The sequence below is a fragment of the Oncorhynchus nerka genome, linkage group LG24, assembly GCF_034236695.1.
Source record: "Oncorhynchus nerka isolate Pitt River linkage group LG24, Oner_Uvic_2.0, whole genome shotgun sequence".
Classification (NCBI taxonomy): Eukaryota; Metazoa; Chordata; class Actinopteri; order Salmoniformes; family Salmonidae; genus Oncorhynchus; species Oncorhynchus nerka.
The window spans coordinates 32,781,507-32,805,503 of record NC_088419.1 but is presented as its reverse complement, the minus strand read 5'-3'; the positions used below and the strand labels follow the sequence as shown (position 1 = coordinate 32,805,503).

Sequence of the window (23,997 nt, the reverse complement as noted above, 5' to 3'; positions counted from 1 at the left end):
CTTACAAAAGGAGTGAAAGCTTATTTGGGTATGCATAGCCAACTGCACAAAATGTTATATTTGGTGGTTGAATATGAAATTGATTTAGCCTAACACTACACAGCTGATTCAAATAATTAAAGCTTGATGATGAGTTCATTATTTGAATCAGCTGTGTAGTGCTAGGGCAACAACTAAAACGTGCACCCCTTGGGGTCCTAGGACCGAGTTTGGGAAACGTTGGTCTTGTAAAAGCAAAATCTTATGTTTATCACAGTAAAAAGCCAGCAGAGGGAGGTAAATTGTCATAAGCCTGCGTTTTATCTCGTCTCTTGCTGAGCTGTGCTGTCTAGCTATCACAAACCACCAGATGGCAATATTCATTGGTTTTATACTCTGAGATTTAGAACGCAAACAAACTTCTTCTGTAAATTAATGTTGTTTTGCATATGCTGATTAAAAATAAACTCATTCAAAATAGACTAAATGTTTGGTAAAATATATGGGCTCTCTTCAAATATGCTGAGTGGTTAGCAATTATGTAGTTATAATTTGCAATAATGACTTTTTAATTTGACAGAACATTTTTGTCAGCTCTTTAGTGTTTGACATCAGAAAGGCGAATGGCTTCAGTGGCATTAGCCAGGTAGGTGCTTCTACATATTGGTAGTGGATGATTATATTCTCCCCAATGCAATGAAAAGTGCTTTGAGTACCTGAAAAGTACCTGTTATTATTATTATTATATTATTAATATATTAATCTCCTTCCAGGTCCAGTGAAAGCCCCAGTCCTGGGTACTGGGTTCCACACCAGCCTTGGAAAAGAGTCCCGTGCTCAGACGCTGCAGAACGGTGAGTCCTGAACTAAAGCCACCATGCCCTCTCCTTCTCAAAACAGCTGGGGCTTGTTCAGCATATTGGAGATAGAAGTGCAACACAGAGTGGACATGATTCACTATTCCAACTAATATACATTTTTGGGTGAATTCTGCCAATTAAGACCTATTTTCACTTAATGCATTGATGTCAATGGGAGATTAAGTGAAAATGTTACTTAAATGGAATTTGGGATTCACCCCTGTATGCATAACTCTTTATCTGGGGACCAAACAAAACCTGTTCAAGCAGGAAACTGAATGATTGGTTGTGAGATAGTGAGTGAAATTAACCAGGATGTTTTTGGTTTCATTTGGTCTGTTATCATATAAAATCTAAGATTATACATTTTGGGAAGTTGGTTTACTTGACAGTTTCATATCCAATCATTGTATAGAAGACAGTTTTATGGAGAGGCTAGTTTGTTTGGTGTATGTCTCAAATTGGAGGGAGGGAGGGAGGGAGGGAGGGAGGGAGGGAGGGAGGGAGAGAGAGAGAGAGAGAGAGGGGTTTGATGAGAAATTGTATAGTTTGTGGCGATCACTGTGAACAAGTACATACCTGTGAGAGAACACTGTGTTCTCAGAGCACACTCCACACCTGGACCCACACACACACACGGTCCCTCTACCGCTCACATGCACTCACTCACTCACTCACTCACTCACTCACTCACTCACTCACTCACTCACTCACTCACTCACTGTCCCTCTCTCTCTCACACGCACACATACACACACTGTCCCTCTCTCTCTCGCTCTCTCTGTCACATGCACACACACAAACCTCACATTCACTTATTCACACGCACGCACCACACACACGCGCACACACACAAGCCACATCTAATCCGACACTCTCTGCCATCCAAACACACAGGATGAAACTCTCCTGAGACTGAGGGGAGCTAGTGGGGCGGGGGAGGAGGGAATACACACACAGAAATACATACACACGCACGATTAGTCGCGTAAACACGCATGGGTAGTTGCATACGCATATATACGCATATACACATACACACACAGAGGTTCGAGAATAGAACGATTAATGCTCTTAAAAGCTTTTGGGTTATTTCTGGTGATGGGTTGAATGGTTCTCTGACACTGGTGACCGGCCTTCACTCCACTCTGCATTCCAGACCATCCTGCCTGACACACAAACACACACACACATATACACACATCCTGTGCGCATGCACATCCAACTCGCATATCAGTATGTGTGAACACATGTAAATCACATTTTATTGGTCGCATACAGATATTTAGCAGATGTTATTGCGGGTGCAGCAAAATTCTTGTGTTCCTAGCTCCAACAGTGCAGTAGTATCTAACAATTCACACAAATGTAAAAGAATGGAATTAAGAAATAGTAGGACAAGCAATGTTTGAATCCGGAGTGTATATATATATATATATATATATGTACAGTGCCAGTCAAAAGTTTGGACACCCCTACTCATTCAAGGGTTTTTCTTTATTTGTATTTTTTTCTACATTGTAGAATACTAGTGAAGACATCTAACTATGGAATAACACTGAATCATGTAGTAACCCCAATAATTGTTAAACAAATCAAAATACATTTTAGATTTTAGATTCTTCGAAGTAGCCACTCTTTGCCTTGATGAGAGCTTTGTACACTCTTGGCATTCTCTCAACCACCTTCATGAGGTAGTCACCTGTAATGCATTTCAATTAACAGAGCAAAAGCAGCTTTATCCTATTTACATAAGTATTCAGACCCTTTATTCAGTTGAAGCACATTTGGCAGTGATTACAGCCTCGAGTCTTCTTGGGTATGACGCTACAAGCTTGGCACATCTGTATTTGGGGAGTTTCTCCCATTCTTCTCTGCAGGTCCTCTCAAGCTCTGTCAGGTTGGATTGTGAGTGTTGCTGCACAGCTATTTTCATGTCTCTCCAGAGATGTTGAAGAGTCTTGGTGGTTTCAAACTTCTTCCAGTTAAGAATGATGGAGGCCACTGTGTTCTTGGGAACCTTCAATGCTGCAGAAATGTTTTGGCACCCTTCCCCAGATCTGTGCCTCGACACAATCCTGTCTCGGAGCTCTACGGACAATTCCTTCAACCTCATGGCTTGGTTTTTGCTCTGACATGCACTGTCAACTGTGGGACCTTATATAGACAAGTGAGTGCCTTTTCAAATCATGTCCAATCAATTGAATTTACCACAGGTGGACCACAGTCAAGTTGTAAAAACATCACAAGGATGATCAATGGAAACAGGATGCACCTGAGCTCAATTTCGAGTCTCATAGCAAAAGGTCTGAATACTTACTGTATGTAAATCAGGTATTTCTGTTTTTATTTTTAATACGTTTGCAAAAATGTCTAAAAACCTGTTTTCATATTGTCATTATGGGGTATTGTGTGTAGATTGATAAGGAAACATTTTTATTTATTCAATTTTAGAATAAGGCTGTAATGTAACAACATGTGGAAAGGGGTCTGAATACTTTCCGAAGGAACTGTATGTACAGCAATAGTTGAATAGGATGGTCATGACTAAAATATACAGTATATACATATGAAGTGTGTCAAACAGTGTGTAAGCATTATTAAAGTGACCAGTGTTCCATGTCTACGTACATAGGGCAGCAGCCTCTAAGGTGCAGGGCTGAGTAACTGGGTGTTAGCCAGCTAGTGACAGTGACTAAGTGTAGGGCAGGGTACTGGGTGGAGGCCAGCTAGTGATGGCTATTTAACAGTCTGATGGCCTTGAGATAAAAGCTGTTTTTCAGTCTCTCGGTCCCAGCTTTGATGCACCTGTACTGACCTCGCCTTCTGGATGATAGTGGGGTGAACAGGCCGTGGCTCGGGTGGCTGAGGTCCTTGATGATCTTCTTGGCCTTCCTGTGACACCGGGTGTCCTGAAGGGCAGACAGTGTGCTCCCGGTGATGCGTTGGGCTGACTGCACCACCCTCCGGAGAGCCCTGTCTTTGCGGACGGTGTAGTTGCCTTACCAGGCGTTGATACAGCCCAACAGGATGCTCTCAATGGTGCATCTGTAAAAGTTTGTGAGGGGTTTTTAGGGGCCAAGCCAAATTTCTACAGTCTCCTGAGGTTGAGTGTGTGTGTTTGTGTGTGTATGTTTGTGCACAGTCATACTAACACACTTGCTCATAAACAGTCATTAGTAATCATAACTGAGTTTGTTACCGTCAATAGTTGAGTGTATCTTTGATTGTCACACTAAACATTACTTATACAGCTCTCATAAGCTCCAATTTAGTTTCAAGTTTTATTTGTCACATTCAAAAGTACAGGGAAATGCTGAACTTGCAAGCCCTACCCAACAGTGCAGTTTTCAATATCAAATAGAATAAGTAATAAAAAAAACACAAGAAATAAGAAAGGAAGCTATAGGGTCCATAATTTTGCCAAATGTATAATGTGCAGGGATACTGAAGTATTTGAGATAAATATTTACATGTAGGCAGAGATTATGAGAACGTTACTGGTAGCAGGATAAATAATAATAACAGTAGTAAACAGTATGGCAGCAGCATAGGAGGTGGGTGGTGGTGAGTGTGTGTGTGTGTGTGTGTGTGTGTGTGTGTGTATGCAAGTGTGAGTGTCAGTGTAGGCGTGAAAGGCGGATATACATGTAAACATGGCTGGAAAGTGACTGGTAGCAGGAATATATAATTATTTATGGTAATATAATAATGGTAATACATGTAAATAGGAGTAATAGTGACCAGTAGCATGATATATAGATAGATAAATGGTAATGGAAGTCAATAATCAATGAGCAGCAGCGAAGCGGTAATAATGAATCTAATCAATAATAATTTTAGCAGCAGCGGTGGTGTGAGGGAGAGCAGTAGTGTGTTATTCATTTAGCAGTCTTATGGCCAAAGGATAGAAGCTGTTTAGGAGTCTGTTGTTCTGAACCTTGATGCACCGGTACCGCCTGCCAGAAGGAAGCATGGAGATTATGAACAGTCCATGTCTCTGGTGGCTGGAGTCTTTGGCAATTTTTCAGGCCTTTCTCAGACATGGCCTGGCATGAATGTCCTGGATGGGCCGTCCGCACCACTTTCTGTAGGGCCTTCTGGTCGAGGGTGGTGCAGTTGCCATACCAGATGGTGATACAACCAGTCAGTATGCTCTCGATGGTGCAGCTGTAAAAGTTGTTAAGGATCTGAGGGATGAGAGGACCATGTTAAGTCCTCAGGGATATGGACACAGCGGAATTTGAAGCACTTGACCCTCTCCGCGGCTGCCCCGTCAATGTGGATCAAATCAAATGTTATTAGTCACATGCGCTGAATACAACCGGTGTAGACCTTACAGTGAAATGCTTACTTACGAGCCCCTATAACCGACAGTGCAGTTTCAAAAAATACAGATAAGAATAAGAGATAAAAGTAACTAAAGAGCAGCAGTAAAAAAAAGAACAATACAGGGGGGTGCCGGTACAGAGTCAATGTGCGGGGGCACTGGTTAGTTGAGGTAGTATGTACATATAGGTAGAGTTGATTAAAGTGACTATGCATAGATGACAACAGAGAGTGGTAGTGGTGTGTGTGTGTGGGGGGGACTAGATGTTCAGAAGTCTAATGGATTGGGGGTAGAAGCTGTTTAGAAGCCTCTTGGACCTAGACTTGGCACTCCGGTACCGCTTGCCGTGGGGTAGCAGAGAGAGCAGTCTATGATTAGGGTGGCTGGAGTCTTTGACAATTTTTAGGGCCTTCCTCTGACACTGCCTGGTATAGAGGTCCTGGATGGCAGGAAGCTTGGCCCCAGTGATGTACTGGGCCATTTGCACTACCCTCTGTAGTTTCTTGTGGTCGGAGGCTGAGCAGTTGCCATACCAGGCAGTAATGCAACCAGTCAGGATGCTCTCGATAGTGCAGCTGTACAACCTTTTGAGGATCTGAGGACCCATGCTAAATCTTTTCAGTCTCCTGAGGGGGAATAGGTTTTGTTTTGCCCGCTTCACGACTGTCATTGTGTGTCTGGATCATGTTAGTTTGTTGGTGATGTGGACACCAAGGAACTTGAAGCTCTCAACCTGCTCCACTGCAGCACCGTTGATGAGAATGGGGGTGTGCTCGGTCCTCTTTATCCTGTATTCCACAATCATCTCCTTTGTCTTGATCACATTGAGGGAGAGGTTGTTGTCCTGGCACCACATGGCCAGGTCTCTGACCTCCTCTCTATAGGCTGTTGTTGGTGATCAGGCCTATCACTGTTGTGCCATCTGCAAACTTAATAATGGTGTTGGAGTCATGCCTGGCGTGCAGTCATGAGTGAACAGGGAGTACAGGAGGGGGCTGAGCACGCAACCTTGAGGGGCCTCTGTGTTGAGGATCAGCGTGGCGGATGTGTTGTTACCTACCCTTACCACATGGGGGCGGCCCGTCAGGATGTCCAGGATCCAGTTGCAGAGGGAGGTGTTTAGTTCCAGGGTCCTTAGCTTATTGATGAGCTTTGAGGGCACTATGGTGTTGACCGCTTAGCTGTAGTCAATGAATAGCATTCTCACATAGGTGTTCCTTTTGTCCAGGTGGGATAGGGTAGTGTGGAGTGCAATAGAGACTGCATCATCTGTGGATCTGTTGGGTCGGTATGCAAATTGGAGTGGGTCTAGGGTTTCTGGGATGATGGTGTTGATGTGAGCCATGACCAGCCTTTCAAACCACTTCATGGCTACAGACGTGAGTGCTACGGGTCGGTAGTCATTTAGGCATGTTACCTTAGTGTTCTTGGGGACTATGGTGGTCTGCTTAAAACATGTTGGTATTTCAGACTTGGACAGGGAGAGTTTCAAAATGTCTGTGAAGACACTTGCTAGTTGGTCAGCGCATGCTCAGAGTACACGTCCTGGTAATCTGTCCGGCCCTGCGGCCTTGTGAATGTTGGGGGTGTTCACCCGTCCCTGTTTCCTGTAGTCCACAATCAGCACCTTGGTCTTGCTGACGTTGAGGGAGATGTTAATGTCAATTGAGACGGGTTTATTGATAGCCTAACACAAATATATCCTACTACGGGGAATGGAACTGAACATGCATATTTTTTATATTTTTTATGTTTGTGTTTGGACTAGAGTTGCTGTATACAGTATGTGTGTTCTGTATTACCATCTGTGTGTTCATTGATTTTGCTTATTTGCGTGTGTGTCTGTGTGTGTCTGTGAGTGTGTATGTGTTTGCAAGCATACATGTGTGCGTGTGTGAGGCTGTGCTGCAGATGGCTTCTCTCTGGTAAGTACACAGCTGTCTGTCTCTCTCTGCCTGGGAGAAGCACAGGGGAGGTTTGTCAGGCCCTATTAACTAGGCCTGTCTGCCCCGCTCTCGCGCTCATGACATCACCGCTGCTGGCAACCCAAAACACTAGTAGTCTAGTGTGTGTGGGTGTACTATTTATCCATGTCTGTGCATATGCGTCTATGTGTGTGTGTGTGTGTGTGTGTGTGTGTGTGTGTGTGTGTGTGTGTAAGTTACGCCTACCAATGTGTGTGTAACTATTTACCCTAATGTACGTGTGTGTGTGTGTGTTTGTGTTTCGGTCCACAGGAAAGCGGCAGATCCACAACCTGGGCAGCCAGCTGCAGCTCAACCAGCACTGCTTGGACACGGCCTTCAACTTCTTTAAGATGGTGGTGAGCAAGCACCTGACGCGCGGACGCAAGATGGCGCATGTCATTGCCGCCTGCCTCTACTTGGTCTGCCGGACTGAGGGCACGCCCCGTATCCTTGGGACTGGGACCACACCCCCTGCTGCCCTAAAGGGGGCCAAAGGGGGGAGATTGTATTTGACCATGGGGGGTTGGGGTGATGGTGTTTCCAAGGCATATCAATGGTTACAGATTAACGTGTGTGTGTGTGTTTGAGTACTGTATTTGTGAAAGAAAGGGTAATCTCTGTTAACCCAGAAGTACAATCTTTGGTCAGCTGCATGATTAACTGTGTTCATATGTGTTAGAAATTCTGACAAAAACAAAGTTTCCACCCTCGCTAAAGAAAACTACTTTGGGTACATGCGTGAAGCACTCGAGGTGAAGCACCGCCTTCGCCCAATCCAGATATATCAAAATAACCAGTGACAAAAACCAGAACTAAGGCTGTTCGTTATCTCTCGCATCTCATTTAGTCCCGGCAGATTCTTCGGTCTACACACAGAATCTGCCCAGGGGAGATTAGAGAAAGGGAGAATGATTGTATTTGTGACGTATTGTCTGTGTGTGTTATTGTGGATGTGTGTATTTGTGGATGTGTTTGTGCATCCATGTGTGTAATAGAGAGGGTGTGTTTGTGAGTTATTGTGGATGGATGCTCAGCACGTGCTTCTACACACCCATCTCTCAGAGACCCATTATTTTCCGATCAGGTCCAACGACACACCTCCCAATTCCAAGGCCGCAGAAGAGCTGGAATGTTTACCGCAGCGTCCAGATCAAACCGCTCAGTGATCAGAATGCATTATAAGCTTCCCCTCTCCCAATTATAACCTTAACCATTAGTGGAGGAAATGAAAAACTGACCCAATATCAGTGTCTACTAGGGGCAACATCACCCTACTCCAGATTATAAATCACATAGGCTGCGTTTACACAGGCAGCCAACTGATCTTTTTTCACTAATTGGTCTTTTGAGGAAGCTCATCTGCTTTCTGTTGGTGTCGCGTTGAGGAAGCGCCACTCCTGCCCTCCCACCTCTTCCCGTAACAGCCATTACAGTTATAGTTCCACAACCTTGAGGATGTCATCAGCGTTTTAGTTATTGCTGTTAAACGGTGGAGAGTGGAACAACAAATGTTTTCCTCAGGTGCGACAGTGTGGACGAGTGTAAAGCAAACAAAGGTGTAAGTTTGGTGAAGCTGTTGTCATAAAGGGAGGCCATCTTGTCTGTGTGAGGAATAATATATAATAATATAATATATGCCATTTGGCAGACATTTTTATCCAAAGTGACTTACAGTCATGTGTGGATGCATTTTGAGTTGTGACCCCAGCGGAATTGGACCCAGCGCCACACGACCACCATAAGTAATTCTACATCAGAGGAGGCTGGTGAGGGGAGCACGACTCATATGAATGAATGGAGTGAATGGAATGGAATCAGACACATGGAAACCAGGTGTTTGATGTGTTTGAGACCATTCCATTAACTCCCTTCCAGCCATTACTATGAGCCTGTCCTTCCCATTTAAAGTGTCACCAGCCATGACTGATCTACATCAAGGATATTCAAATATAAGCCTGAAGGTCTGGAGCACTGCTGTTTTTCTTCCTCCCATGGAAGTGAATTGATTAAGGTCGCACTGATTGGGCAGAGATTCTACTCACCCTGGTCGTGCTCAGTAGTACCTTTTGCAAAGTAACGTGAAAGTCTTCTTATTGACCATTGACCAGCGTTTTCTTCATATGTGTGTTTGCATGGACTCTTTTAGAAATACAAGGGGAGGACCATATTCGTTGTAGATTCTATTCTATTTACAGTCGACGTAACCACATATGGTTAAGTGATGGGGAGAAAGGAATTACTGTATCTTACAGTGACTTGATGATGCTTGTATCTGGCCTACCTCTAGCCATCCCTCTCAGGTCGCTGTGTCCTGCTTCAGGGTATAGCACCACCACATCACTGTTGGTGTTAGGTTCACAGTAGTGATACTAAGTCTTCATTTGTCACTTCAGCAGTCCAACCCGGGTTCTGTACCACTGTAACGTTCAAGGCCTGTACTAAAGAGAAATGTGTTTGTGTAACACCAGAGAATCTCAGCAGTTGTCTGTGTATTGTGGCATTGCTGGGAGAAGGGTACACCTCTCTTTCCTTGGGGGTTAGGTCGGGTTTGGGTTGGGCTCCTCCGATTAGTCACAGGGGACTCAGATAGAAAGATACAGGTCCTCAGGGGCTTCATTCAATCCTATTGATTTACACACAACCACACCCTTTTACTAGACTATAATACACACAAGCAACTGTTGAAGGGAACTGTCTAGCCTTATCTACATGGATTCATCCAGTAACATTAACACCACTCGCCCAAAGGCGAATGCGTTATACAGGACTGTCTAACCTATCACTCTCTTTGATATTGCTATTCAAATCCTCAGTGGATTCGAACTACCCAAATAGTCCATTGGAGAAGAACTATCAATACAAGGTACAATTCCTAGTTTTTTTTTCGTGGACCACTTCGGAAATAAGCGTTTTCGTTAATGCTTTCTGGGAACAAATACACATCTCGTCGCTGTTATTGTTAACGCCAAAACAATTTTATCACTAACCCAAAGTGTAAAAACATTGCCCCACGCCTGTCCGACCCTCTTTGAAAGCGAGCTATGGGCAACTGACAGTACTATGATACTGGCAGGGGAACCCCCTACTTGTGAGTGATTGACTGCATCTCAAATGGCACGCTATTCCCTATATACATGTTGGTAATTTAGCAGACACTATTCTCCATCGTAACTTACATTAGTGCAGGTGTGTCAAACAGTTTCTTCTGTCCAGCTCGCTAATAATCACTATGCACAGTCAATGGACCTACATTCATAAAGTTGATTGAAATCACTCGACAGTCAGGGAGCATAAAACATTCCACAAATTTTGACAGCAAAGAAATAAAGCACATTTTCAGTGCAACCCTCTGGAACTCATTGAAGACCGAATTTAGTTAAATTAGTTAAACACCCCTGCATTAGTGCATTCATCTTAAGATAGCTAGGTGTGACAACAAAATATCACAATCGTAGCAAGTACATTTTCCGTCAACAAAGTAGTTATCAGTGCTAGTAGGAAAATATAAGTACCTGCACTACTTTTTTACCACGGCCCATAGGGCTATCTAGGGAATAGGGTGCCCTGGTCAGAAGTAGTGCACTATGTAGGGATAAGGTGCCATTTGGAACACATCCCTAGTGTGTGAGGTTTAGCGACGGTCTGCATTATCTGTCGAATGGCGGCGGAACTATCAGATTATCCTTTCCCTTTCTGTGGCGCTTATCTAATCTCACCCCGCTGAGATTAATGGACCCTGTAATCTCTCCACCGGCCACACCTGCTATGTGTGTGTCACCTCAGGTGTCTATGTGTCCGTGTGTGTGTTGCTCAGGTACGAGCGTGTGTGTACATCAGAGGGCGGAAGGGAAGTGTGTGTTTTCAACTGGCAGTCGATTGTTTTCAATGTAGCCTATCCAGTGTGTGTTGGTTAGTGTGTGTGCGCGCTTGTTTTTCGGCTGTTGTTTGTAATGGTAAATAAGAGGTTGGTCAGGTGTGTGTATGGCTGTGAAGTTTGCAATGTGTATAGTAGTTGTGTACGCTAGTCATTTATAATATGTGTTTGTGTTCCAGGTGTGTGTTTGTCTTCCAATTAGGAATGTATGTTCCAGTCTGTGTGTGTGTCTGTGTGTGCTTGCACACTTCCGTCCATTCACCACGTTGTGAGGTGAGCTTCAGCCGGCAGTCTTCCCGAGTCAATCCACTTCGCTCCCTCTGTCCCGTCTCTAGGTGAACTCGTCTGCAGGTTGCTAGGGTGGAGCTGAAGCACTGCGGGACCAGTTCTATATTTAGCCGCGCATCGGCAGCCGAAGGGGCCAAGCATCAGGGGAGTTTGAGTCACCCGATGCTTGACTGCAGAAAGACCCCGGCATCAACGTATGCACCGTCTCACTCACCGTAGTAATTGGCAAAAAAACAAACCTAGTGCACAATTCTAAGGCCCTTGACTTACTTACTTGTCTTGAACACCGGATTTAATGTTTTTACATTATTTTCAGTTTGAAAGGACGGCATTCTCTTTTTAGAATTTGTTTTCTCTTTTGTTGATGGAAAAGTACATTGCACCTCTTACTTATTAGCATTATTAAGAATACATGTTTTAGGTCATTCTTAGAATGTTATTGACAGATCGATTTGGGCCATTTCAGCAAAAAACATAAATAATTAAAATAGCCTTTGGCTTGTAATAATGTTGTATACTTTGCTTTGAACAGTATTTGTAAGTGCTGAACCCATTGAGAAATGGGTCATGCAACTTAGTTCATATAGTACCCTGCAGTTTCAGACCATTTACTTTCTGTTTAGTGCCTACTGAACACAACCATGGTGTATCTCTGTTCTTTGCAGTAAAGCCCTTGTTGCTGTCACCTTTCCTTCCTTAACGCTCCTTCCCTCTTCAGACATGCTTCTGGACCTGAGTGATCTCCTACAGGTACGTTTAGTCTCTGTCTTCGTCCATTACGATTCTCTACCCTTCTCCAGATGTGTGCACTTCACTCCTCATGCATTTAAAAGCATTGGATTGGTGAAAGCATGGCTGGAGGGAGTTCCCACCTTATTATTGGCACCAGTCTATTTCTTTTAAATCCATAAGGGGTGGTGCTCGAGTGTACACATTGTGAGAGTGGTAGAGAAACAGAATGTAGCCATGTAGGACAACCATTCAGGGAAGTAAGGTAAAGGTTGTCTTTAACTACTGATAAAGTGTCACTATTGGGACTACTCCATTGGATCCATTGTACAGCACAGACTAAATCATGCACAGCTCTCAAGTATTTGACATATGTATTTGACCCAGGGGCCGTATGTACGACGTGTCTCAGAGCAGGAGTGCTGATTTAGGATCCGTTTAGCCTTTTAGATTAGTGAATAAGATTGCATGGGCGGGGGGGGCTGATCCTAGATCAGCACTCCTAGCCTGAGATGCTTAAAACATACGGCCCCAGGCGATATGTGATATCCACATACTAATGCCATTGGGTATAGCCTCATCACAATGAATGATGTGGTCTGCAGGGAGTGTGACACAAGCAAGTCAGCTGACTACCAAATTAAACAACTGAACTGCCTACCAAAAATGAAAAACCAAATGATATGCAGATTAAGGACATTTTAAATCTCAGATCCGTCATAACCAAACCATTTTCATTTCAGCTCCTCACATAGTAAAACCTCCCAAAACATCATTAAATGTATGAAGAACAAAGTCCTAATCTCCCATGGTGTATCTATTCACTAGAAGACAGAGAGTATGTCAATTCAATGCAGGGAATTTAATGTTCAGTTGTTGGGTCCCTGGAGGAAGCGTTTCTGTCCGACACAGCTGGCGCAGTGCAATATTTTTACCCCCAGTCGAGGCCAGCTGTCCTGGGAGCACGGCCCCCACCCTAGACTCACCCCTGTTTGGTATTGGAAGGCCGTGGTCAGGCCAGGGTGGCAAGGGTGGAGCCTCTCCAGAAATATGCCACCAATGCACTGAATCCTTAGCCTGGTCCCAGATCTGTTTGTGCTATATAGCCCACTCCCATAGTGGCTGTCATGCCATACAACAACCATATGACTTTACAAGAAAGCACAAACAGATTTAAGACCAGGCTACGGAATCCTCAGTGCTATGTGGCCCTGGTCCCCCGAGTGGGTCCTAAGTCGCCCATAGACACTGATCTGGGAACAGCTGATGCACCCCATAGCCTAACCTTAACCATTAGCCGGGGAATACAAAATTGACCTTAGATCAGTGTGTACAGAGTTGGGGCAACTTCTCATGACACTGGGGGCTAAGGCACAGGGTGGAAGGGTTTTGAGTAATGTGCTCTTCACCCCCCTACACACTTTACGTCTATGAACACAATATAAACATACTTTCTCTACCTACTCCAGTTCCATATACAATTCCTCAATTGTGCTGCTTTGAAATTGAATTAACTTTCATATGACTGCAACTATTAAGCTTTAAATGATAATTAGCTGACAGCAACGCAATCTTCCTTCCTTGAAGAAATCACTGATCTGCCTAGGTTTGATTGGACAAAGCCATTGGAAACATTGCCTTCACTTATCTACCCATGTAGGTACAGATAATTGATTACCTCAAGGAAGGAAGGATATGTTTCGAAAGTTTTGGAACAGGGGCCAAGGCCTTGTTTGAATACTTTAAAAACAGCCTTCCTTCCTCCGTTCCTTGACATAATCACTGATCTAGCACAAATCGATAGGTCTAAGCAACGGTTCTAACACATAGCTTTCACCAATCCAACCACGTCAGATCAGGGATTTCTTCAAGGACGGGAGGCGGGAAGGATGTGCATTCTTTCATTGATGTAATAACAGATCTAACACAAATTGACAGGTGTGGGAAAGAGTTAAATAACATGGCTTTCACCAATCCGATCAGGAATTTCAAGGTAGGCAGGCAGGAAAGATGCGTTCTTAAAGTTTTGAAACAGAGCCCAACTCTCCTCCGCTTTACAGGTGAACGTGTACATCCTAGGGAAGACCTTCCTCCTGCTGGCTCGAGAGCTCTGCATCAACTCCCCAGCAATAGGTAAGATCTAGGATCAGCTTCCACTATCCTAGCCTTAACCATTAGTGGGGAAAATTTAAAACTGACCCAAGATCATTGTCTAAGGGCAACGTCACCTTACTCCTTATTTTAGCTCAAGGGCTGAATTCCAAAATCAATCCATAGCCCTCCAACCTGGCCAGTGAGTACTTGGTCAGATCTGAAAGGGATTGGATAGGTATAAGCAATATGGTACTTGCTTCACTGCTGATAGGCTGGGTGGAACTTTGGCTTGTTTGTTACAGCTATCCAATCCTTGCCGATTGTAAACGTATCTCACTTGTTGTTTTCTTTCTTTCTTTAACAAACCAACCGAAAGCTAATTGGCTATTTTATGTCCCTACACTTTAAGTGACCAACAATACCTTCCATATTTAGTTCATTTCAATTATGGCCACTGATGGAAGACTGGATAACAGATAGATGAGTCATCTTCTAGAAAGGGAAAAACTATTGCAGGATGGGACACATCACAGTGAATCACCACAGAGTTTCTAAACCCCGAGGCCCAACATCAAGAGACTTCCGGGACTGCTTACGAAGCAGACCAAGACAGGGCCGGGGTTTGGGGTATGAGAAGTCAAGGAGAGAAGTAAAAAATTCTTCCATAGCTGTTTCTCGAAATCTAAAAGGCACAACCTAGATTCAAGTAGGATGAACATGTTATTACTCGAACTTCATTGTGACAAACTTTTTAGTCAAGAACAACTTTATATAGGAGTGTGTTTGATTTGCCGGTCTGCACATGCGCAGTTCGGCACGAGACGAACGTTTTACCCGATGAAGTGTTTCTGCGCATGAGCTTAGCTCGCCAATGTCAAGTGTGATCGGGGATTTCTATTGGCGAAGCAGTTTCTGCCTATCTTCATACTGTACCGTCTTTGGAATCACCCTGCCAAGAATGTTGAGTGTTTGCACTTTTACATATGCCAGCAGCCGTTGCACCCTTGGGACATCCCTACCCTGAACCCTAACCATTTTAAATGTCAACTTCATTGGGGTGAAGTCAAGAGTTGGATGTCCCAAGGATCTCTCTTAAGACTTTTCCATTTGAATAGCATACACATTGTGAAGACAAGTGCAGTACCACATTTTTCAATTTGACCAGTGGGGGCACTGTGTCCCCATGCCTTTCAAGTGTTTTGACGACTTGCTATGCAGTCATTTTATGCCCGCCTCCCATCCCCTCCCGTAAAAGATCAACATCTCTGCTTCGTTCTCATCCGACTAATGTAATGAGAGGGGTACAGAGAGTAAACGAGGTAATCATCCAAGTACACAACCTGGGATTAATAGACTTAAAATCCCTCCAAGAAGAGCCTCCCGGGTGGCGCAGAGGTCCACTGCAACGCAGTGCTAGCGGTGTCACTACAGATCCAGGTTCGATACCGGGCTGTGTCGCAGCCAGCCGTGACCGGGAGACCCATGAGGCGGCGCACAGTGTCGTCTTGGTTAGGCGAGGGTTTGGCCGGCCGGGATGTCCTTGTCCCATCGCTCTTTAGCGACTCCTGTGGCAGGCCAGGCGCATGAAAGCTGACATGGTCACCCGTGGTACAGTGTTTCATCCGACACATTGGTGTCGGAGCACTGCGGCTTGGCAGGGTCGTGTTTGGCTCTCAACCTTCGCCTCTTCCGAGTCCGTACGGAGGTTACAGCGATGGGACAAGACTGTAACTACAAATTGGATATCACGAAATTGGGGAGGAAAAGGGGTTAAAAAAAAGTACAAAAAACTAAAATAAATCCCTCCAAGAATTATAACCCCCCCCCCCATATAATCTTATTCATTATGGTCTAAAAGGAAAAACTGATCCTATATCAGCAGAACTCCTACTCTGATATGCTCTTTGAATACAGACCCAGAGGAGTGCTGATCTATAATAATACATTTGGTGGGTGCTTATATTTGTCCTATTTCACACATGTATTATATGCATGAATTGAAAATGTATTTCTTGCATATTCCAGGATCAGCCATTATCAACCACGAACCTGGAAAAATGTGTACTTTGCCTCAAGGGCACACCTAAAGATTTTTCACCTTGTCGGCTCAGAGATTCGAATAAGCGGCCTTTCGGTTACTGGCCCAACGCTCTAGGCTAGGCTACCCTAATATGTTCCCCCTGTCCATAAATTCATATTGGCGAAAATTCTAAACTGATCCTAGGTCAGCAGCACTCAGACTGTGAATATGGGCCCTGAGTAGCAGGTCAGTATGTATTCCCTGCTAGGTAATCCAGCTGCCTGTCAGCAGAAAGTCTGTCATTCTACCATCTCCAACTTGCTCTAGTGTTTACCTCTCATTAGAATGATGAAAGCACTGCAAGCACATTTCAATGGGTTGAATTCAAATCCATCTCCCAATTTCACTTAACAACTTTGAGAGGTGGGACCCAACCAGAAAGATGAGCCAGACAGTACCCTGAATATGTTGGAGATGTGAGTAAAAAGCTTTGGTTGAAACAGGAAAAAAGGGCACTGCGAGTCGCTTCGTCGCCTCTGCAATTTATGCAAATTATTCTGTTTTGATTACAGAGCGATTATGTTGTCCTGTGGAACACTTGAAATCACAGCGTGAGAGAAATGTATGAATTCGTTGTGATTTGTCAGGGTTGTGGGAAGGTCATTTGCCTTTCAAGTTTAAATTGGTGATCAAACCCTCCTAAAAAGGCACAAGTGGCAAGCCGAAACATGATTTTACTGTTAAAGCAATAACATTTCACTATATGAGGTTGTCGGCCTATTCGAAATTGAGTATGCTGCAGCATAATACAGAGTCATAATTCCATTACGCCTCATGTTACCAAAGAACAAGTATCAACACCTTTGAGTTTGAGTCACAAAAACGTTTTCTTTATGTTCTGCAGTTCCATTAAGCTGCGCACTAAATACAAGACATGTCATTTGTCAGCCAACCTCAAGCTGTAAACAAATTAGCCTCAAGTTATTTACAAAAAACAACACGCTAACAGGGAGTGGCCCAGTAGGAGTGCAATAATACAACTTCTCTGTAATATTTACACCAGGCTGCATGCCACAGCGCTCAATAGTTAAAATCATAGGTTTTATCTTTATCTCAATAAATAAAAATGGAAAGAGCATTCCATCACTCAAACATTTTGTCAAAGGACTAACAGGCATGTTTTCATTTACATAATTTCTCACTGCTGCTACATTGTTGAAGAAGGCAAAGGAACTCTTTTGCTTTTGGACCCTCTAATAATCCCCAGCATGTTCAACGAATCCAGTGGTAGAATGCACTTCCACGCAGGGGAGGGGATGTGTTACAAACCAACCCTAGGGTTCATGCATAGAAGACCAGTTCGGGGATCTGCCCCCCCTGCACGCCCGTCCCATTGGTACTGTCCGAGGAGCACTGGTACTGGAATGTCACTTTTCCACACTGCACCTCAGTCATGCCCTCCTGCCCAAAGTAGCTCAGCTCGTTGCCGTCCAGCACTACGCTGACCGTGTAGAAGGTGTCCTGTTCCACTTGGACCGGGTGCTCGAACCACACTGAGAATGTGCTGCTGGAGCCGTCCGACACGAACATGGTGAGGTTCTGCGCCAGCGTGGCACCCTGCCGCTTCAGTTCAATCTTGACACTGTACTCAGCCTTGCCGCCACTTGAGCCATACAGGCCCAGGCCGGCAATGAAGATACGCTTGTCTACGGCAAACTGGATGCTGTCGCAGCGGCCCCGGTATCGCCACTGGTTGCTCCGGTAGGCCGATGACTGGAAGCGATGGCACCGCTGCGGCGTCAGGCCTGTCCGCTGAGCCAGCGGGAACTCCAGTTTGGGCTTGTTGGCCGCCGTGTACCACAGGAAGATGTTGTGCGTCTCCTCCAGGGTGAGCACGTCCGACTGTGCCGCGCCGTCAGCAAACTCCTCCAGAGTCATGGTGGGGAGGCGCACCAGGTACAGTACCTTGCCCAGCACCGCCCGCTTGTTCCGTGCCGTGGCGCCCAGGCCCTGGCGCCGGCACTCAGCCACCGCCCACTCCAGCACTGCCTGGAAGACCACTGCCTCGCGCGTGTTCAGCGTCTCACGGCGCAGGATGATCTCCAGGGTTTGCAGATCGATTTCACAGAAGCCATCGGAGCGGAGGGCTAGCTCAGCCTGGGCGTCGATCACCTCCCAGCAGCGCTGTGTCAGCTCTGGCTCCTCGAAGAGGCGGCTCTGAGAGAGCAGCACACAGGCGTTCTTGGCCTCCAGGCTGGTCTCCAGGAAAGTGACGCAGGCCTTGGCCAAGGCAGGCACAATGTACTTCTTGGCGGCGTACAGAGTGGCCAGCACCGTGTCCGCCTCCAGTTCAATCTCGTCGCTGTACATATACCTGGAAGGGGGGGGTTAGGATTTTAGCCATTATAACCACATCCACCATCACAATGTATGATAGAATGATTGCTAAACCACCAATCGATCAGAGTTGGGGACAAAATCCATTTCAATGAGCCAATTCAATTAATATACTGAATGTAAATGACATTGACCCCAACCACAGCAATACATGAAAAAAAATACTTTATTGTCCAACCCAACCCCCTGAAATCAAACAATCACACCGAGGGGTTTAAAGGAAGTTAAAGGGTTACGTTCCTTGCTGAAGGGCACTAAATAGGAAACTTTGGATTCAAACCAGCAAACCTCAGATTGCAGGCCTGCCTCTCAACCCTCTAGGCTACTTGCCGTCCCTATATATTGGCTATATGACAAAAGCATGGCAACTTTGCTGACGAAAAGGACTGAAATGCATTAGCAAGTCTTACACAGAGATGATGTGTTACTCACTTTAACAGAATTAAAAAAGCAGCAGGCTCCACGTCTGGGATGTGAATCTCAGACTCCCCTTCTGCCAGGTCTCCATAAAACATGGCACCAAAAACAGAGCTGCCCACAGCCAAAACATACTGTAAACACAAGAGGGAAAGTGGGTTATTTCAATATGGCTATGCATATTGTTTGGCAAGATGGGATACATTCTTAATAAAGCATGTGCACATTACACAGTTGTTGTGCTTATATTTACTTAAATGTAAATGATATGACAGTTTAATGTAATTCATAAAACAAATAGAAAATCCAGTGTCCAATGGGCCACAATGGCAGGAAAAGCATGGTACGCTACTACTATACATATGCCTACATGACTGCTTCAGACTTCTAATCTACACAGAGCCAACACGCCGAGACTGTGGCGCAGAAGAAAAGCCACTTACTTTATGCGCTGGAACTTTCTGTGATTCACCAGGGGGACCCACAATGAAATGAACATCGGCCATATGTTCTTTATTGAACATCAAGGCATTCCTGAAAGAAGCGAAATAATATATTTATCATGCCACGTTAAATCGATGACATTTTTAATCACGGAGGGGCAATCACTACGCAAGGTTTTGCATAATATAATATTTGCATTATAAAATAGAACGAGAACTGAAGCTTGACATACCTTTCTCGCAATGTCGGGTGAGTGGACTGCCAACTGGTAGTCTCGACGTTGTTGTTGTTGATATTTTGCTGAGTGGCAGTCGTAGTTGGCACGGTCACAGCTTGGGTGACCTGAACGATGTTTTTCTTGCTGGCTGCAGTCACTACCGCGCCGTTGCTGTTAGGGAGGTTGGTGTTTAAGCTGGCAGGGTACAGTTCTGCAGCCATCTTCTTCTTCACGGACAAAGTCACGATTTCATAGCATACTGGCAGCTTGCCGGACTGCTTCCCACTCTTTTTAGTCCTTTTTAAAGTTTCTGGAAGCAAAAGCAAAAATGTAAAAAACTTCATGATTCGGCCATACAGGCAATCTGGGGGTTCTGGCATCAGAAAACAAATCCACCTATCAACCTTTGGACAAGGCGACGTGCATTTAAAGTGCAAATAAGTATGTATAACAGTTCAGATTTAAACAAATTAATTCCACATAATGCAACACGTGTATAAACCGATACCCTCTGTCATCGGTCTATGTACAATCAAACAAAACCCCTACGCACCCTGAAAATATTTGCACAGCAACATCAAGGTGTCCGTCCAGCGGAATTACATCCGAAGCGGTTACAATCTCATAGCGTCCTCCTTTTAAGCGACAATGTATCCCCTCTAAAAAATAATCACATCCACGTTGCACAAAGGGCGAACTGTTGCAAATTGTTACAATGTTGCATAACTCCACTGCAGCGACGATGTTGTCACAATTATTAGATATCCAGGCGGACGCGAGTTCAAATCATTATCCAAATGGTACGTGATCCATCCCTGTGCCAACAATCATTCTACTCTTATGACTGTAGGTACTGTAGTTTTGTGTATCGAGGGCGGGCGCCCAGTTCGAGTTTGACAAATCAGATTCCCTGATGCCTTTGCACGTCAGTATTCCGCATGCGCCTCCCACAGCTGATCTGTACAATATTACATGGCGAAGATCCGAGCAAGAGAGTTAACCCTTACCGTAACGTTCTCGTCACTACTTAAACTGCCCACATAAATGGGAGCAATATGGTTCATTTCAGGCATATTTATATCAGAAGAGGCCCCGTTTGTGATTTTGGTTCATAGATAACGTATGATATATTCTACATTGTAGCCTACTATGAAATCCATCTGGTTTGTACGCCACATGAATAGTTTACTGCACAAAGTTACTTAAACTACGAATTATGAACCAAACACGCTCCACGAAAGCTGGATTGAACATCCATATATGTCATGTGTGTTTTATAGAGCACATTGCTGTGCATATCGAACTATAGGATATTCAAGGTGCAAAAGCCTACTTGAGACACAATTAATTTGCTGACAGTGCGGGACATGGCTCGCCAAACGGACGCCGTTTTTAATTGCGTTCCGTGTAACAAATGAAGCGAAGTGCTTGCACAATTATGTAAATTATATTGAAATATTTGGATACAATTGTGAGATGCAATCGCCAGTCTTTCAGTTAGACACAATGTACACAATTTCAAGTTATATGAGCCCAAAATGTTGCTCTCGAATCGGTGCATTTTTAAGAAGACGAAGTAGGCTACACAGAAAATATCTGCTGAAATGTCTTCCCCTAATCGCACAGTCGAAGTGATGCCAACTATAGCGTTCGATTCAGCAACATTTCCATTCGTGGGAAACCCCACGACCGAACAGTTAATAAATCTTTACCTGATTGAAATGCGGGAGGGTCGATTGACAGAGAAAAACGTTCAGGTTCGGTTAGTGGACGCTTGTTCGCAGCCAGGAGCCATGTTAAAATCCGGAGGACTGGTAAACGGTAGGGAGAGGGGGGGGTTGGGCTTCAACTGTTTGTCCTGTTCCCAGGCCAGTTTCCCCGGTTTTCCAACAGAGGGCCACGGAGCTACAAAATGGAATCGTTTGGAAAGGGTTTAAAAACGGACGGGTCCAGAAGTAAGCAGCTTATACTTAATACAATTTCAGACAATGGTATTTTGCCTGGCAGATCTAGTGGTCTTGTTATTGTCTATTATACATGGTAAACAGTGGCATGCAGAGGAAGCTTAATCAAGAATAGGCTACATCAATGCCACTGATAGTAGGCTATTCATCATCGTTTAATGGTTGGCAATTGATACCCAGTGAGCACAGTTCGACGCCCACGTCCATGGACGTTGGAAAATACATTGACATTTGGTCCGTCTGCCACGGTCTTGATTTCAACGTCTAAGGACGTTGTTTTTTGGAACGGACTTGATTTGGCCAAAACATAGACGACAAGTCCATGATTGGACAGTACAGTACAGTAGATCACATCATAGTAGAGTATAGTTCAGTACAGTAGAGTCCTGTATCTGGTCAGATATCTGAGTTTCCTCCCGATTGACCTACAGAAAATTATTTGGTGGGTGTAATGAAAACATTATTTCAACCCACGGGTCAGTTCTTGGTTCAGAATAATTCTATTGAAGGTTGGAATTTTTTAAAATCAAGATAATATTTTTTTACAAACCCAGGAGCTTGTTGTGTTGCATTGTGTTGTGAATCCCATTCTGTGTGCGGTGGGGCAGACATACAGTACAGTACACACAATGGATAAAGGAACTGTCCATTATTTGTGTAGTGCTAGAACATATGTTTCATCCCCCCACGTGAGAATACGTTGTCAAGTTTAGACTACTTTCCCTAGCTAGCCTAACGTAACCAGATAAAGTAAAAATAAATGTTATGAAATACACCGTCTTGGGAACAGGTCCTGCACAAGTGAAATCCCCGGTTTGGTTTGGAAGGATTTACGAGTCATTGTGGACAAAGTCAACAACCCGGTAGATGGATACACAGTCTCCAAGCAGGTATTTGTTTACGATAGACTAATTCAGTTTATTATCAGTTAATTATTACTTTAATTCAGGCTATTTTCGATGCGCCTTCACTGTCTGTCTAGCTTTAATTTTGGTGATTATTAGCGAGCTGGACACAGTCAAGACACTTTATGAATGAAGGTCGATTATCATTTCTACACAGTTCGATTTGGTTTTTATTGATTTTTAGTATATTGAGTTCGCCCCCCCATCTTTAAAAAAAAAAAATACCAAACGTTTATTTTTTTATATATATATTTTTTACTCAGACCTCCCGTGGGCCAGATGTTTGAAACCCATGATTTAGTAGGCTATGCAGGCTATATCATGTTTAAACCGGTGCAGCTGGTGAAAGCCTACTAAATAAATGTATTTTTGCAGCCTATATTCGATTCTGGAAATTGTTTATTTAAGTTTCAATGAAACTATTTGATTGTCTAAACAATATTGAATGTAAAGGTATTGTTTTGTTACAGCTATAAGCTGTCATTAGGTAAGAAGGCTAATTAGAAAGCCCCTTTAAAAAATATATATTTTAATTTTATTTTGAGCGATTTGAGTTGTCAATCCATAGGGGTCAAAATCAGTGCATTATATCGGAAATAGGATGTCATTTGGGAGGCAACTCAGGTCATCCAGTCCAGAGTTGGCACTCAGCCGCCCAGTAGACTTGCACTACTCTGCTATTGTTTGAAGATCCTTCTCAATCCATTACCATTCATCACACTCGCTAATCAAAGTTTGACACACACACACATTATATTATCCATGCAGTTACAATGAAATAGTGACTTCCAGATCAATTTCAATTCCAGTGTAATATGGAGCATATCCTGGGGTTCATTCTTCATTGAAACTGCATTATTCTTTGTTGTGAATGGCTTCCTTGAAATGTCTGCTTCGGTGCTAATGTTGCTTTGGAGCTAAATGTATATGATATGTATGATATGATATGTACACTGGGTGTACCAAACATTAGGAACACCTTCCTAATATTGAGTTGCACCCCCACCCTTTTGCCCTCAGAACAGACACAATTCATTGGGGCATGAAATCTACAAGGTGTCGAAAGCGTTCCACTGGGATGCTGGCCCATGTTGACTTGAATGCTTCCCACAGTTGTGTCAAGATGGTTGGATGTCCTTTGGGTGGTGGACCATTCTTGATGCATACGGAAAACTGTTGAGCTTGAAAAACCCAGCAGTGTTGCAGTTCTTGACACAAACCGGTGCACCTGGCACCTACTGTACTACCATACCCAATATTTTCTTACCTATTCACCCTCTGAATGGCACACATACACAATCCATTTCTCAAGGCTTAAAAATCCTTCTTTAAAACCTGTTTCCTCCCCTTCATCTACACTCATTTGAAGTGGATTTAACGAGTGGAATCAATAAGGGATCATAGCTTTCACCTGGATTCACCTGGTCAGTCTTTGTCATGGAAAGAGCAGGTGCTCTTAATGTTTTGTATACTTAGTGTATATCAGACCAATATTTACAATCATGTCTATTG

General features: G+C 44.0%; 2 protein-coding genes across 6 annotated transcripts in view; one reads left to right on the top strand and one right to left on the bottom strand.

Moving 5' to 3' along the window:
• Positions 1 to 23,997, top strand: part of brf1b (BRF1 RNA polymerase III transcription initiation factor subunit b) — a 132,646-nt gene that overhangs the window by 20,285 nt on the left and 88,364 nt on the right. For 2 of the 3 annotated variants that reach the window (XM_029631575.2, XM_029631576.2), the window contains exons 3-6: positions 753 to 833; positions 7,407 to 7,580; positions 12,017 to 12,048; positions 14,088 to 14,160. In XM_029631575.2, the coding sequence (XP_029487435.1) occupies positions 753 to 833; positions 7,407 to 7,580; positions 12,017 to 12,048; positions 14,088 to 14,160 (360 nt within the window). Of the gene's footprint in view, positions 1 to 752; positions 834 to 7,000; positions 7,095 to 7,406; positions 7,581 to 12,016; positions 12,049 to 14,087; positions 14,161 to 23,997 lie in introns of those variants that run through there. The other variant, XM_065008828.1, reaches the window with a different exon arrangement.
• Positions 17,010 to 21,460, bottom strand: btbd6b (BTB (POZ) domain containing 6b). Of its 3 annotated transcripts, none has more exons than XM_029631579.2 (5): positions 21,329 to 21,460; positions 19,632 to 19,926; positions 19,399 to 19,489; positions 18,971 to 19,089; positions 17,010 to 18,515 (listed from the first exon to the last, which is right to left on the bottom strand). In XM_029631579.2, the coding sequence occupies exons 2-5, from the start codon at positions 19,835 to 19,837 to the stop codon at positions 17,483 to 17,485; spliced, it is 1,449 nt and encodes a 482-aa protein (XP_029487439.1). In that variant the 5' UTR covers positions 19,838 to 19,926; positions 21,329 to 21,460; the 3' UTR covers positions 17,010 to 17,482. The 3 variants fall into 3 exon arrangements, with proteins under 3 accessions (XP_029487439.1, XP_029487438.1, XP_029487437.1); XM_029631578.2 differs by lacking the exon at positions 21,329 to 21,460 and adding an exon at positions 20,170 to 21,309; XM_029631577.2 differs by lacking the exon at positions 21,329 to 21,460 and having other exon boundaries at positions 19,632 to 21,310.